This window comes from Theropithecus gelada, chromosome 17, assembly GCF_003255815.1.
Source record: "Theropithecus gelada isolate Dixy chromosome 17, Tgel_1.0, whole genome shotgun sequence".
Lineage (NCBI taxonomy): Eukaryota > Metazoa > Chordata > Mammalia > Primates > Cercopithecidae > Theropithecus > Theropithecus gelada.
Genome location: NC_037685.1, coordinates 73,137,086 through 73,151,706, shown reverse-complemented (window position 1 = coordinate 73,151,706; position 14,621 = coordinate 73,137,086). Strand labels below are relative to the sequence as shown.

General features: G+C 47.2%; 1 protein-coding gene across 3 annotated transcripts in view; it reads right to left on the bottom strand.

Moving 5' to 3' along the window:
* DGKH (diacylglycerol kinase eta) overlaps positions 1-10,626 on the bottom strand; it is a 217,283-nt gene extending 206,657 nt beyond the window's left edge. For 2 of the 3 annotated variants that reach the window (XM_025364521.1, XM_025364523.1), the window contains exons 1-2: positions 10,536-10,626; positions 1,669-1,872 (exon numbers count right to left, since the gene is read on the bottom strand). In XM_025364521.1, coding sequence (XP_025220306.1) covers positions 1,669-1,860 — 192 coding nt within the window. In that variant the 5' untranslated portion in view covers positions 1,861-1,872; positions 10,536-10,626. Of the gene's footprint in view, positions 1-1,668; positions 1,876-10,535 lie in introns of those variants that run through there. The other variant, XM_025364522.1, reaches the window with a different exon arrangement.
* Between the last annotated feature and the right edge of the window lie 3,995 nt (positions 10,627-14,621).

Sequence of the window (14,621 nt, the reverse complement as noted above, 5' to 3'; positions counted from 1 at the left end):
TCAGAATTAAGATTTGAAATGTTAAAAACACTTTTAGGAAAAAGTCCCTAACTTTTTAGCCTTAATCTTATAAAAACACATTAAATGCCGTATTCTTAATTTACTACAAACTCAAAAAGTCACTGTTAAAAGGAGTTACCAGATGTACTCTTAACTAAGGTGACTGAATCCCTAACTCTTTAATAAGTGTGTCTTGTCAACGGTTGTTCTTGTGTGTTGTTCTTACACATATGTATTTCAGAAAATAAGGAGGCAGGTTAATACAAACATTAATCCACTCGCTTTTTTCGGACAGTCTAACTGTCGTTCAGGCTGGATTGCGCAATCTCTGCTCGCTGCAACATCTGCCTCCCGGGTTTAAGCGGTTCTCCTGCCTCAGCCTACAGAGGAGCTGGGATCACAGGTGCGTGACCCAAAGCCCAGCTAATTTTTGTATTGTTAATAGAGATGGGGTTTCACCTTGTTGGCCAGGCTGGTCTGGAACTCCTGGCCTCAAGTGATCCGCCTGCCTCAGCCTCCCAAAGTGCTGGGATTACAGGCATGAGCCACCGTGACCTGCCTCCACAGGCATTTAATAAAAATTATGTTTCCAAATAGGAGTTCATTGACTTTAGAGAAAATTTTTTCATAAAAATAGGTGTAGAATGAATTTTTTGCAAATTTATTTTTAAAGACGGTACCCAAAGCCAATGCTTTTATTGGTTCCCTTTTCAAATTCCTCATTAAAGTTCCCTACTGATAACAGACTCTGTGAAGATTTTTAAATTACGATAAAAATTAGAATATATAAAAATCCTTTACTGTCCATAAGCATTTGCTTTGTGTATGTTCATGATCAAATTAAAAATTAACTTTGAGACCTCAGAGGTCGACAGCACAAGCTCCATTAACAAGAATAATACACCATTCTAATGTCCACATAGCACAGAGACAACTTTTCATTATTAAAAAGAACCACGGACGCATGGTTCTGAATCCTGCACTTGGCGGGAACCTGCGACAAGAAAGCCAGGCCAGCCCTTAGAGCCACGCAGGGTGCGGTTAAACCGCGAGCACCATGTCCCACTGGCCTGCCTCGGGGCCTCTGCCTCCCAGACTGCAGCAGGAGGCAGAGAGGCAGGAAAGGCTGACCGGTGCCACCTCCCACCCACCCTCTGAGCGGGCCTAAGCGGGAAAGCAGCAGGGCTCACTGTAGCGCGGGCTGGTTGGCCAGCACACGCGCAAGCTCCCCCGAACAGCAGGGAAGAAAAATTGAAACTCTCCTTTTAAGTTTCCTAAGTGGGAACTCGCGACTGCGCGTCAGCTTTTTCCCACGCTCCCGCCGAGCCGCGGGTTCCCTGCACCCGCCTCTGCCAGCCGAATTCCCTGGGAGCCCAGGCTCGTAGCCTCCCGCGCGCCAGCCGGGAATCCTTGCCGCAGCACCGCGGTCCAGCGACTCCCCGCGCTCCGCCCCGTCCCGCCCTGCCCCGCCCCGCCCCGCCCGCGCCCCAGGCCCCGCCCCGCCTGCGCCCCAGGCCCCGCCCCGCCTCACCATCCCCACCATCCCCACCATCCCCGCCTTCCCCGCCTTCCCGGGATCGCCCGGCGTGCTCCAGCGCTCCAGCGCCCCCGCGCCCTCTCCACCTCCCGCTTTCCACGCGGCCTTCAGGCCCGCCTCCTCCGCCCTACCTTGGTCCGGATCTGCCCGGAGGTGGACACTTTGCGGATCAGTTTCTGGGGTCCCTCTTGCTCCGCTTCGCTGTCAGACGAATCCTCTCCCGGCCCCGCTGAGGCAGCAGCTGAGGGGACCGCGGCGCCGGCTCCGGCGGCCGCTCCTCCAGCGGCGCCCGGAGGGTGGTGCTGGCCTCCGGCCCCTGCCATCCTCTCCGACTCCTGCAGGGACACAGCACCGCCCGCCGAGGGCGGCGGCGGCGGTCAGCGGGTGGGTTCTGCCCAAGCGGAGCCCGGAACCCCGCGCCCGGCCGCCGCCGCCATCTTCCGTTCCCCCAGCTCCCCTGCGGGAGAAGGGTCGCCCGGGACAGGAGCCCTCCAGGCAGGAGTCCACCCGGCTCCTCCGCCCGGTTCCCGCCGGAGCGGCGGCCACGGTGGGGCGCAGGGGTCGCTGACCCCCGCCCGCCTGGGACCCCTGCGCACCCAGCCTCGGATAGGACCAGCGCGGGTAGAGAGGATGGGGTGACAGGGTTTGGAACAACATCTCTTCCACTCCCTCTACGATCTGGGGTCCCCGGGATGGACAGGAGGGTGGGGGAGGCAGGAAACCTCTGCAGCCCACCCCGCAGTGGCGATGCCCGCACACCCCCTCTCACTTCTGGGCAGCAGGGGCAACACGGATGCCTGGGGAAGAATGGAAACCCGGAGCTTCCTCCCGGCACCCTTGGGTGCACCCGCCACCTCCTGGACCCCGAATCTCTCCAGAGACACTTGGGCCTCGCCGCGTGGTTCCAGCTGAATAAAAGTCCCCTCTGCCCCCAAGGCAGTCGGGCGCTGCCCCTCGTCGGTCTCCCGACCCCCAGCCCCACTCCGAGGACCGTACCTCTCCCGCCTCCGCCAGGGCCGTCAGATCCTCTCAGCTCTCCCGACTGCGGCGTTCAGTTTCTGGCCCACCCCCACCCCCATCCGGCGCACACGGAAGAGAAGAGCATTTTCCGGGAGGTTCAGCTCCGCTCTGAGAACTTTTCGTTCAGAAAGAGCGATTCCCTTCGGCTAACAGGAAACTGGGAAGGGCGTGGAGAAAGCGCAGAAACAAGAGACTACACGCAGCCCAAGACGACAGAATGCACAAGAACTGTCTAAGCTGAAGCGCTAACCGAGATTGCCTGGAAGAAAACAATACACTCGAGCCATGCGAACACCAGTACCCGAGACAAAAAGCCTTGGAAGTCCCGGCAGAGCCACTCCCTAGCCCGCACTAGAGCAAGAGGAAATGGGATCAACAGGCTGTAGCCACCGCGCACAACTCCCCTGCGATCTGGCTGCGCGAGCACTTGGGAACCGCGGACTGGCAGCGGGTTGTGCACGCTCAACGTCAAAGAAGCCTCACAGGTGTGAGGGGGCTACGGGAGAAGACACTAAAACGACAGCTCCCTCTTGTCATCCAAAGAGAACACCAAACTGGTGTTAGCTATATTTTTAAATAAGACAAAAAGTCCCTGCCAGACTGTGGAGTCTCTCCACCTGGAGAAAGCATTCAATCTCTGTTATCATGTTCATGCCTTTCAGTACCCATTCCTTTCGTATTTTTTCAGTTGACATGACCTTTAAGGTTCCTCCAAGCTAAGGTTCTGTTTTTTTGTTTTGTTTTGTTTTTTAACTTGCAGTCTTACTCCCAACAAGAAATTTGATTTATTAGAGCTAACAGTTCTAAGAAGTTTTAAGAAATAGTATGCAATCCCAATACTGGACATCACATCGTAAATTAAATTCATTAAGATGTAAAATGTGTTTAGTTCAAATATTTAAAGACAGCAGACTGCTGCTATGTAATAATAACAGAGAAGCTATTTCCGCAGCTAATATTGACTCCTTTAGGAAAGGAAGGAGTTGGGCAAAATGAATTTTAAGAGCGCTTAGAGCTCTACAAATGTGTAATTCTTTATCTGCAAAGAACATATTTCTGGAAATTCTTAAAAGAGAAAAATAATCAAAATAATGGCCTTCATCCCCACCTGTTTGGTCATGGACAAGTCCAATATTTTGGAAACGTAGACAAGGACACCTAGTAAAGGGTCTTTTGAAAGAATAAACTTAGTTTAGTCCTCTCTTTTAATGTAAAGAAACTAAGGCCCCAAATCACAAACTGGGACCAAAGTCAAAATCATGCAGTTACTATTCTAATGTTCTATTCACTTTACCACATTATAACAAAAATCAGTCTGTCAGTTACCATATACTTCTATTCATACTTTGTTTTATACAGCAACATTTTCCAGAATCCAGGCAGCAAGTGATTAAACTGAAAGGCATTATCTCATGCCCGTGCTGATTTTGTGATTTTAAGAGGTCAGATTACACACCTCACCCTTTGATTCAGACACTGATTGCTTAAAGATACTTAAAAAGTTTCATATCCCAGAGCTGAACCATTAATACCTCAGAGTAAAAGTATTCTTTTTGCATAAAGATTTAACCTCAGAGCCAGCTTTGCACTTCTGCAATTACCTCTTCTGAAGAGCCAGTTTCAACGAATCCATTATTTAAGATACCTGACTTACTACCCTCTTCTCGGTCTTATCTGTAAATTAGAAGTTTTTAGAATGACTATCTAATTTGTGCACTGCGTACCTGCAATGCACTTCACCTTCTTTAAAAGTATTACAACATCAAGGTCTCAATCTTTCCAACCATTTCAACCATGTAGCTCAAAATAGCAACTGAAACAATTTCAAATATGAGGTATCTTACATTATTTATTTGATTTATAAGAATTCCTTGATCTTTTCCTTACTTAGTGATTTCAGATTTTCCAATAATTGCTTAGATACATCTTACATTTTTATTGTTACTTTGAAATCTCTGTTCAGAACATATGACAAAGACACTATTAAAGAATTGAACATAAGCTGTGTAGACACTGCATTCAGGATGAAATGGAAACAGGTGGTAGCTACCGCTACGTTAGGTTTTTACTTAATAGAGATCCTGGCCCACTAAAATAAAGAACACCTATTAGACTGAAGATGTGTAAGTCACAGCCAAATTTCATGCTGATACCAACTTTATGAATATTAGTGTATTATTTTCTACAGATGTATTTTGAATTATATTTTTACTGATCACTACTCATAACAAAAGGGGTATTATACCCATTGGCAACTTTTAAATCTCATATGTTCTATGGTTTTATCTTAAATATTGTACCATAAATACGCAGAATGTTACATTTTATATCCTGAAGAGCTCAAGCCAGCACTTAAAATATAGCCGTGTTCTAGGACTTGTGTTCCTAATCAATAAGGAACCATGCAATCAAAGAATACTGCAGGTTGACCAAGTACAGGCATTGAGAAACTGCCTTAATTAAAACTTAAGAACACGCTATTTGCTACATATTCAGAATTTAACATTCAAAACTTTTAACTTATTACCATTTCCTTAGTTGTTACCTGAATGAAAAAGATTTGGGGATTAATTGTGATATTAACTGCATATACATATGGTCATCCTTGTACCTGAGGCAAAAACCTTTCATCATCTAGACCTAATGCAAAGATGTTTATAACCTCTCATTTATATTTTGGCCCTATCCTCTGAAACTCTTTCCTTCCTAATTTTCCTTTAGACCTGGATACTTTTATCAGCACTAACTAGTATAAAACCATTTCAAAATAAAGCAATTTTTTTTTCTTTTTTTAGAGACAAGTTCTTGCTCTCTTGCCCAGGCTGGAGTGCAATGGCCAATCACAGCTCACTGCGTCCTTAAACTCTGGGCTCAAAGGCTCCTCTGGCATCAGCCTCCCAGGGTAGTCACAGGATAGCTGGGACTACAGACATGCATCACCAGGTCTGGCTAGTTTTGTTTTTGTTGTTGTTGTTGTTTAGACACAGGGTCTGGTCATCTTCCCCAGGCTGGTCTCAAACTCCTGGCCTCAAGAGATCCTCCCACTTTGGCCTCCCAAAGTGTTGGGATTACAGGCGTGAGCCACTGCACCAAAAGCAAATTTTAATAAGTGTACTCTAGCATCCCCCCACTAAGGACTACTTTGTAAGTACTTCCCCATTTTTGAAGTGTTGGCTAGAATTCTACCTATTTTCCCCCCAGTAAGGCTTGTTTGGCTAAATATCTTTCTACCCACCCATGCCCACCACTAAAGTATTTTTTAATTGATTAGAAATTTAGGTTATGCCTCTATTTCCACTGAAATTTGATTGCATTTCAAAGCTAGCATTAAAGAAAATACACAGAAACTTAGAATGCTAAAATTTATCTTCTTTAGGACAATGACTTAGCCAGAATAAGGCTGATCGTTTATTTAAATGGTTCACTTAACTAACTTACTTCAGTTCATCTCCCAATCGTGTCGTAAAGTTCAGCAACAGCTGAACGTGGCTGCATTTTAAGAAAGAAGTGCTGGGCCGGGCGCTGTGGCTCACCCCTGTAATCCCAAAACTTTGGGAGGCTGAGGTGAGTGGATCACGAGGTCAGGAGATCGGGACCATCCTGGCTAACAAGGTGAAACCCCGTCTCTACTAAAAATACAAAAAATTAGCCGGGCATGGTGGCAGGCGCCTGTAATCCCAGCTACTCGGGAGGCTGAGGCAGGAGAATTGCTTGAATCCAGGAGGCGGAGGTTGCAGTGAGTCAAGATGGCACCACTGCACTCCTGCCTGGGCAACAGAGAGTGACACTCTGTCTCGAAAACAAAAAAGAAAGAAAAGTCCTGTTCTCTTTACTGTCTGTCATCATCAATTCGATACTGTGTTTGCTCTTCTGCCTGAATAGTTACATGCAGAATCACACTATCATGTTTTAGGTTCCATCAAAAATGAGTAAGAACAGGCCAGGTGCAGTGGCTCATGCCAGTAATCCCAGCACTTTAGGAGGCTGAGGTGGACAGATTGCTTGAACCCAGGAGTTCAAGGCCGGTCTAGGCAACATAGCTGGGACTATAGGTGTGCACCACCATGTCCATCTATACAAGAAAATGCCAAAATTAGCCTGGCATGGTGGCAAGCACCTATAGTCCCAGCTACTTGGGAGGCTGAGGTAGGAGAATTGCTTGAGCCCAGGAGGCAGAGGTTGCAGTGAGCTGAGAATCTGGCCCCTGCACTCCAGCCTGGGTGACACAGTGAGACACTGTCTCAAACAATGAGGAGAGTAAATGGTTACACGTATACTGTTGTTATATGTACATGCCCTTATGTTATCCCGTAAGAGGTAATGCAACAGGATCTGTTCATTATTGAACAGAATGAATATTAAGCGTATTCAGTATTGTTCAGTATTGAACATTTCTTTTCATAAATGTAAACGAACATACTTTTATGGTAAAGCATTAAGTTGTCTATATTTGAATTTAAAAAGCAAATTTTATAAACTCTGACCTGTAATCCCAGCTCTTTGGGATACCATGTCAGGAGGATCCCTTAAGGCCACAAGTTTGAGACCAGCCTGGGTAGATCCCACCTCTACAAAAAAATCCAAAATGAGCCCAGCTTAGTGGCATGTGCCTGTAGTCCTAGCTACTCAGGAGGCTGAGGCGGGAGGATCCCTCTGGTACAGGAGTTCCTGGCTGCAGTGAGCTACAATCACAGCACTGCACTCCAGCCTGGGCAACAGAGCAAGTCCCTGTCTCAAAAAAAATAAACAAAAAAGTTTTTAAATTAAAAAAAAACTTAGAAACGGAGTCCAAGTCAAAGCAGGTGTTTCTAACCTGAGGTCCTTGAGGATCCACAGATTGGTCTTAAAGAAATCTGTGATACTCTTGAAATTGTATTAAAATGTTTTACATATATATACACACACATAAATACATATCTAAAACATATGTATGTAACATGTATGTCACATTAGTGCACGTTTGAGGGAAAGAGGGTCCATAGCTTTGATCAGATTCTTAAAGGGACTGCTGACCCCAAAAAGTCACAAATCCCCAATTCTGATGGATTTTGTGTCCCTTCAAAACATATGTAGATTAAACTGTCTCTCCATCCCCCTTCCGCTTGCTCCAAATGCCTGGAAGATTTAACATTTAAACACTTTTTTCCCTAATGTATCCCACATTTATCCTTATATGCCACTTTTTAGTAATTTGGATAAATTGTCTTTTTTTAAGAAGTTAAATGAGAATTCCCCTCGTTAGTTCTTAGATGGACTTGGTCATATCTGTGTGATCACAGGGTTTAGAATAAAGTCGCTTGTAAAAAGTATTATTTGAAGCCTCACACCCATGATCTCTGGATGTATTTTCTGTGACTTTCTGATTGTAAACCATTAACATATATGAAACAAGACATTCTGTTTAGTTAAGAACGTCAGCTTTCTGAGGTCAAGGATCTGTCTCTCTGTTGTTGGTAACTGCTATCCAACAGTCCTGGAACATAATAGGTGCGGAATGAAAATAGGTGCAGAGCAAATGAAAAGGTCTTCAGTGTTTAAAGAAAATAAACTTAATTCTTAAAAGATGGTTCTGCAGTCTGGATAAAGTATTGCAGTCCATTCACAAATTTATGTTAGGGCTCTAGTTTTAAAAAGCTCCAGTGCTAAGACTGGAAACTGAATATTTTCTGTGGAAAATAAATGAGCATTTCATTTGTCACTTTAGAGAAGAAAAAAAAAAACTTCTTTCTCTAATCTTCTAAATGTCAAGTAGTTCTGACATCAGCAGCCTAAAGGAAAATAACATACACCCGGATATTTCCATTGCGATTGGTGTTGGCTTAAAGTATCCAGGTTCCTACAGGAAAGTTTAAAAGTAAAGTCACTGAATTTAGTTCTCAATGATCTTTGATTTAAACTTCAAAACTGGATTGTATTTTTAATTTGGAGACTAGCTTAAGCCCCCGTGATAACCACAATGGAAGAAACCTGAGCAGATGAGCAACCTGACGACATGTTCAAATTCACGAAAGCAAAGACAGCTGCAGATGCAGAGGGATCAGAGTCGAAGGACGCTTCTGAAAGGTCAGGAATCAAGCCGAGAAACGTACTCTGAGCAAAGGAGCTGACAGCGTATATACTTAGAAAAGAAAAAGGACAGCCAACCCTGGCACCTGACCTAGCGGCTCTCAACAGGCAGAGGGCCGGCCTGAGCAGACTCGGAGAGTCCCTGGGAAACCAGCATCCGAACACGTTGACCGGAACACGGGTGAGGCCAGAAATTTCGGACGGGGCTTTTCAGACTGGCTCAGAATGTCAACCAAGAGGGAGTAGCAAATATCGAGGCAGGGTGTGGAGAGCCAAAATTCGACGCCAGGGAAAAGGCAGCCCACACAGGCTTCCAGAGCTCTGAGTGAGAGAGGGGCATTCCGGGGTGGAATCCCTGGAGGGATGTGAGACGGTTCTGTTAGAATCGGAAGAAAGAAGGAAGTTGAGGGAGTTTGAGGGAACAAATCCAAAGCCCCCCGGTCTCTTCCTCCTTATCCCTGCACACATAAGACATGCACACACACTACTCTTGGCTCCTAAAATTACTCAACCTCCGCGTTGCGTGTGCAGCGAAATCCCAGGCGAAAGCGAAGTCAGCTTTCAGCTTCGTCCCCGGCAAAACCCGTTGCACCCTCCAGACGCCCAAGCTTTAGCGGCGGGCAGGAGTCGGAGGCGTGGTTCTGGGCTCCGCGCCGCGCTCACCCTCTCCAGGCGCGGGTCCCCGGGAACCTGCGCGCCCAGGTGACGACCAGGGCGCGGTCTCGGCAGGGAAAACCGGGCTCTTCCGACTCCCCACGCCGACCGCGCAGCCTGGCTTCTCCTCTCCCCCGCCTACATTCCACGCTCTCAAAGCAAGTGAAAAGTTGAGTCGATGAAGCCGGGAAACGGTCCTCGCAGGGCCGTCGCCAGCGGTTCGCCAGCGGTTGCTCGGGGAGAGCTTCGATCAGCCGGACAAAGGCGCTCCAGGCGGCGCGCGAGGAGGAGCCCGGGCGGCGGAGGAAGCGCTGCCCCGGCTGGGAAGCAGCTGGGGACCTCATCCCGGGCCATTTCCTGAACGGAACCCGGCCCGGGCGGGGGGAGCAGAGGAGAAGCGGGAGGGGGTGGGCGCGGGCGCGGTACCCACCGGTTCCTCCCACGCTGGGCTGTGGGCGCCAGGCGCGGGGCGCACGTGCTGCGGCTCCATCGCGCCGGCCCGCGCCCGCCGGCCCCCCGGGCGCGCGGACCCGGGTCCCCGCCGCCGCCGCTGCGCCGGGGCTGCTGGATGCGCTTCTCTCGCCGCGGTCCCTCTCGGCAGCCGCCGCCGCCCCGACTCCCCGCCCAGGGCCAGCCACCGGCCCACCCGCCGTCTCCGGCTTCCGCCGCGCTCTCCCGCCCCCGCGCCGGTCCCTTCCTCCTCCGCCGCCTCCTCCTTCTCCACGGTCCCGCTCCCCTGCGCGGCTCCGAACGGTCCGCTCCCCGCCGCCGCCGCCGCCGCCGCCTCCCACGGGCGCAGAATCCGCCCCTCGCTCCTTCCTCCGCCCCCGGCGCCCTCCCCTTTTCCTCCCCGCTGCCCGCCCCCCCCCCCCCCCCGCCGCCCCCTCCTCCCGGCGGGCGGCCCGGGACGCACGTGACCCCCCTGTCAGGCCTTATAAGGCGCGGAACCGAAAGCGGCCGCCGGGTGGTCACGGGCACCCGGCGGCCGCGCGGAGAGGAGCGGCCTCCCCCGGGGCCGGGCGCGCAGAGAGTGGTGAGGAAAGCCCGGGCTGGGCTGGGCTAGGCTGGCCACCGCGCTGACAACCGGAGCACACACGGGTCCCGGGAGACGCCTCCCAGCGCCCCTGTCTCTCGCTCTTGCAGTCTCCCGGTGCCTGCAGCCCGCGCCCGCCTTCCTCCAAGCGCTGGCGGCCCGCGCTGTAGGCGCCTCCCCTCCTGGGGGTGCTGAAGCTTGAGCGAAATCCCACTGGACAGTAACTGGCTTCAGCGGAGCGAAGACTCAGCCGCACTCCAGCTGCGCTCCAGGGCAAGCTGCGCCGGGCACGGTTTCTTCCTTGTGACGTTCTAAAGAATGCAGATGGGTTACCAACTACAGGAGAGGTTAAACTTGAGGGAGTGCTTTTTAAATTCATTATCAACGTTTTCATGGAAAGAACCGGCTAAGGAGTCGATCTGTCTTCCAGTTTTATCCCTAGACTCAAATTAGGACACGGGATGGCTCTCAGTGAGCGCTCAATAAACAGCAAGTCTCCTCCTGCCCTTTGTAAAAGCGTTTCAGATAGCGTTTCGGATCATCTTGGCATTGAAAGCGACTTTCATCTAGTTCCAGTCCAAGTGTGACTGGCTTTACACAGGTTATTCCCCATCCTGGGCTTTCAGTTTCGTTCTTTCAACATCTTTTCAGGACCCTCAATCATGCCATCATGTCAAATGCATTGGCAAATTTTAAAAACAAATAGGCAAGTCAAAAACACTTAATTGATCTAGCCTGTCCCCAGCCCACTAATTCTTCAGGATCCTGCAAACCGACTTCTGTGCCTGCTGTTCCACGGGGACTGCACTGACAAAAGTCACCTCATAGTTTTGAAAATCCCCTAAATCATTGGATATTTTCCAATGCCCGTCTTACTTGACCTATTTGCGGCGTTTGCATTGTCGATCAGATTTTTATTTATTTGTGTATTTATTTTCAGATAGGATCTCGCTCTGTTGCCCAAGCTGGAGTACAGTGGCGCGATCCTGGCTCCCTGTATCCTCGACCTCCTGGCCTCAAGCCATCCTCCCGCCTCAGCCTCTCCAGTAGTGGGATTACAGATGGGCGCCGCAAAGTCCAGCTAATTGTTTTATTGTTAGTAGAGAGGGGACTAACTATGTTACCCAAGTTGGCCTCAAGCGATCCTTTGGTCTGGGCCTCCCAAAATGCTGGGATTACAGGAGTGAGCCGATGCGCCTGGCCCAGATTTTTATTCTTGAAACCATCCCTTCTTTTGGCTCTGTGACACCTCCATCTCTGTGTTTCCTAACCTTTTCTTGCTCCGCCACTTCTTACATGTTGGAGAGTCTAAATGGTCTTGCCCTTAGTCTGTCTCTAATGCTGCCTAGGCACAATAAGTGGTCTATCAGACCTTCACATGGCTTCAGTTACCATCCATGTGCTGATAACTCATAAATTTCCATTTCTGTCCCACATCTCCAGTTCTATAAAACGAACTTTTTACCAGAAATCTCTACCCAGATGTCCCACCGGTCTTAAACTCAAATTGACTAAAACAGAACTCAACTTTCCTGCCAGCTGGCTTTTCTCTCTAGTCTCATTCTCAGTAAATGTCACCACGATCCACTTAGTCACCCAAAGGAGAAATCTGGAAATTATCCCAGGCTTTTCCTTCTCTCATCTGCTGTCTGCCCATCCATGCACCTATCATTTCTGTCTATCACCTTCCCTCCATTCCACTGCTTTTTGCCTAGTTTCAGGTCTCTTGTTTCAAGACCCTGAAACACTACATTACTCTCCTTATTAGTCTCACTGCCTCTAAGTTTGTTGCATCTCCACCCTTGCCATCTCACATTGTGACCGAAGTAAGCCTTCTAAAATACAAATTTTTGACCAAGTCATTCCCCACATCAGCCCTGGCAATGGCTCCCCATAGCCTGCAGGGTAAAGTCCCAATATCTTAGCTAGGGCCTAAGTCTCCAGTCTCTTTAAACACTGAGTTTCTTGCACCACCATTCCCTATTGGGCCACTTATTTTTATGCTGTGTGCTCACATGGAGTGTGCTTTCTGTTACTCAGCCTGTCTAAGTTTACCTGCTCTTTCAAGATTCACTCTGAGAGTCACATTCGTTATGAAATCATTTCTGACCCTGCTGCAGGTTAGAACTGATTTCACTGCACTTTCCCTACACTAAATGCCTCTCTCTCCCCCAATTATAATGCTTTAGAAGACTTTATTAAACTCAGTTTTTATGTATAGTCTTCTGATGGCAAGTATTATGACAGACTTACTTTCGTTTTCTTAGTTCCCAGTACAGTTCCTGACAGTAGGTGCTCAGTGTTTGTGGAATGAATTAATTATGTGATGTACCTTGAGTTACTATATTTTTGTGGCTTATAGAAAATCGTTTTCCCATGCATTATCTCATTTCATTCTGACAGTTCTGCAAAAGATATATTATTATCACCTTTTATAGAAATGGAAACTGAAGCTACAAAGGAATAAAGCAATCTGCCCAAGGTTCTACTGTATAAACTTCAGAGCCAGGACTCGAACTCAGTTTGCCCAGTTCAGGTCATTATATATTTGCCTGTTTCTATGGTCTGAATGTTTATGTCTCCCCAAAATTCATATGTTGAAATCCTTATTCCCAGGGTGATGGCATTAGGAAGTGAGGATTTTGGAAGACTGTTTGGTCATGAGGGTTGAACCTTCATAAATGGGACTAGTTCCCTTATAAAAGAGGTCCAGAGAGAGATTTTTCACTCCTTCTGCCGTGTGAGGTTAAAGTGAGCAGATGGCTGACTGTGAGGAAACAGGCCCTCACCAGACAACACATCCGCATCTTGGACTTCCCAGCCTCCAGAACTGTAAGAAATACATTTCTGTTGTTTATTAGCCACCCGGTCTATAGTATGTTGTTACAGCAACCGAAACAGACTACGACAGCTATCCATTGTTTTTCCCCTTAAATTCTGTTTTGTACGATTCTATTTTGTAGATTTTTGTTAGTGGTTGCCAAGAATATCTCTCCATCTCTTTATTTTAAACCAGTCTGAGTCATTACGTTTTAAGCGTGTCTTGTAAATAACGCTTGAAGTTTTATATTATTGACCCATTCTGAGCATCTGCCTTTTAGTAGTCTATTTTCATCTGTTTTCATTTATCATGTCTGTTAATTAGAATAAAAAGTTGTTATAAGAAAGATCCTTCCCCCTGCCTCAGCAGACACACAGTGTTGCTTTCTCTCATGGAACAGTGCCAGGATTAGTGGTCAGGTTGTTTGGGGTGGCTCCTTTTGCTCCACATTGCCGTTCCAATTTCTAGAGCATTGCCCTTATCTACAGGGTGAAAGCTGATTAGGGAGACCCTGTTTAAGAGAGGAAGAAGAGAGTGCAAAGGAGCAGAAACCCAACTGCCTAAGGCCCAGACCCAGAAGTGAGTGACCCCACTTCTCACCTGCTCATATCCCAATGGCCAGAACTTAGTTTCATGACTGTAGCTAGTGGCAAAGGAGCAGGAAAATGAGTTCACTAGCTGGCCAGCCATATCCCAACCACAATTCTATTACTACGGAAGACATAACAGGTTTTGCTGAAAACTAGCACTCTCTGTTACATCATGATGACTATCTTTGGATTTATTACCACATTCTCATTTTGTATTTATTTCACTTTCTTTTTCTTTGCTTTTATTTCCCCCCTGTCTTGTCTTCCGTTTTATTGATTGAATTGATTGAATTTTCTTTAGTTTACTCACTTTTCTAAACACTTCTACTGATTTAAAATTTATACCTTCTGTTTCAATTCTTAGTGATTACCCTTAAAATATTAACATTTATACTTAATATCAGAGCTTAGTTAATATCTCCCCCTTCTTTTCAAGATCTTAAACAAAAGAAAACATTTTAACTCTCAAATTCCCCACATATAAACTATGTATTACTGTCTAGTATTTTTAAATTCCCCCTTATTTTATATTCTCTTCTGATTAGTCATCATTGTCACTGCTTTTATAGTTATCATCTAATTCAATTTACCAAAATATTTTACCAATGTTTTCTCTTATTGCTTGTTTTTTGTATCCCAGGCTTTCCTTTTGGGCTCAATTTCTGTCTTGAGGAAGCACATTCTTTAGGAGTTCTTTCACCAAAGGTCTGTGGGTAAAATTTTCTACATATTTGTATATCACTCTCACTCCATTTCCCTTATGCTTTTGAGTAATAATTTTATCAGCTAGGGAATCGTAAATTGACATTATTGACACTAACATTTCAAAGTGACTATTCGATTATCTTTGGTCATCTGCTGCTGTTGATTAGAAGTCTGCAGTCAGTCTCATTATCACTT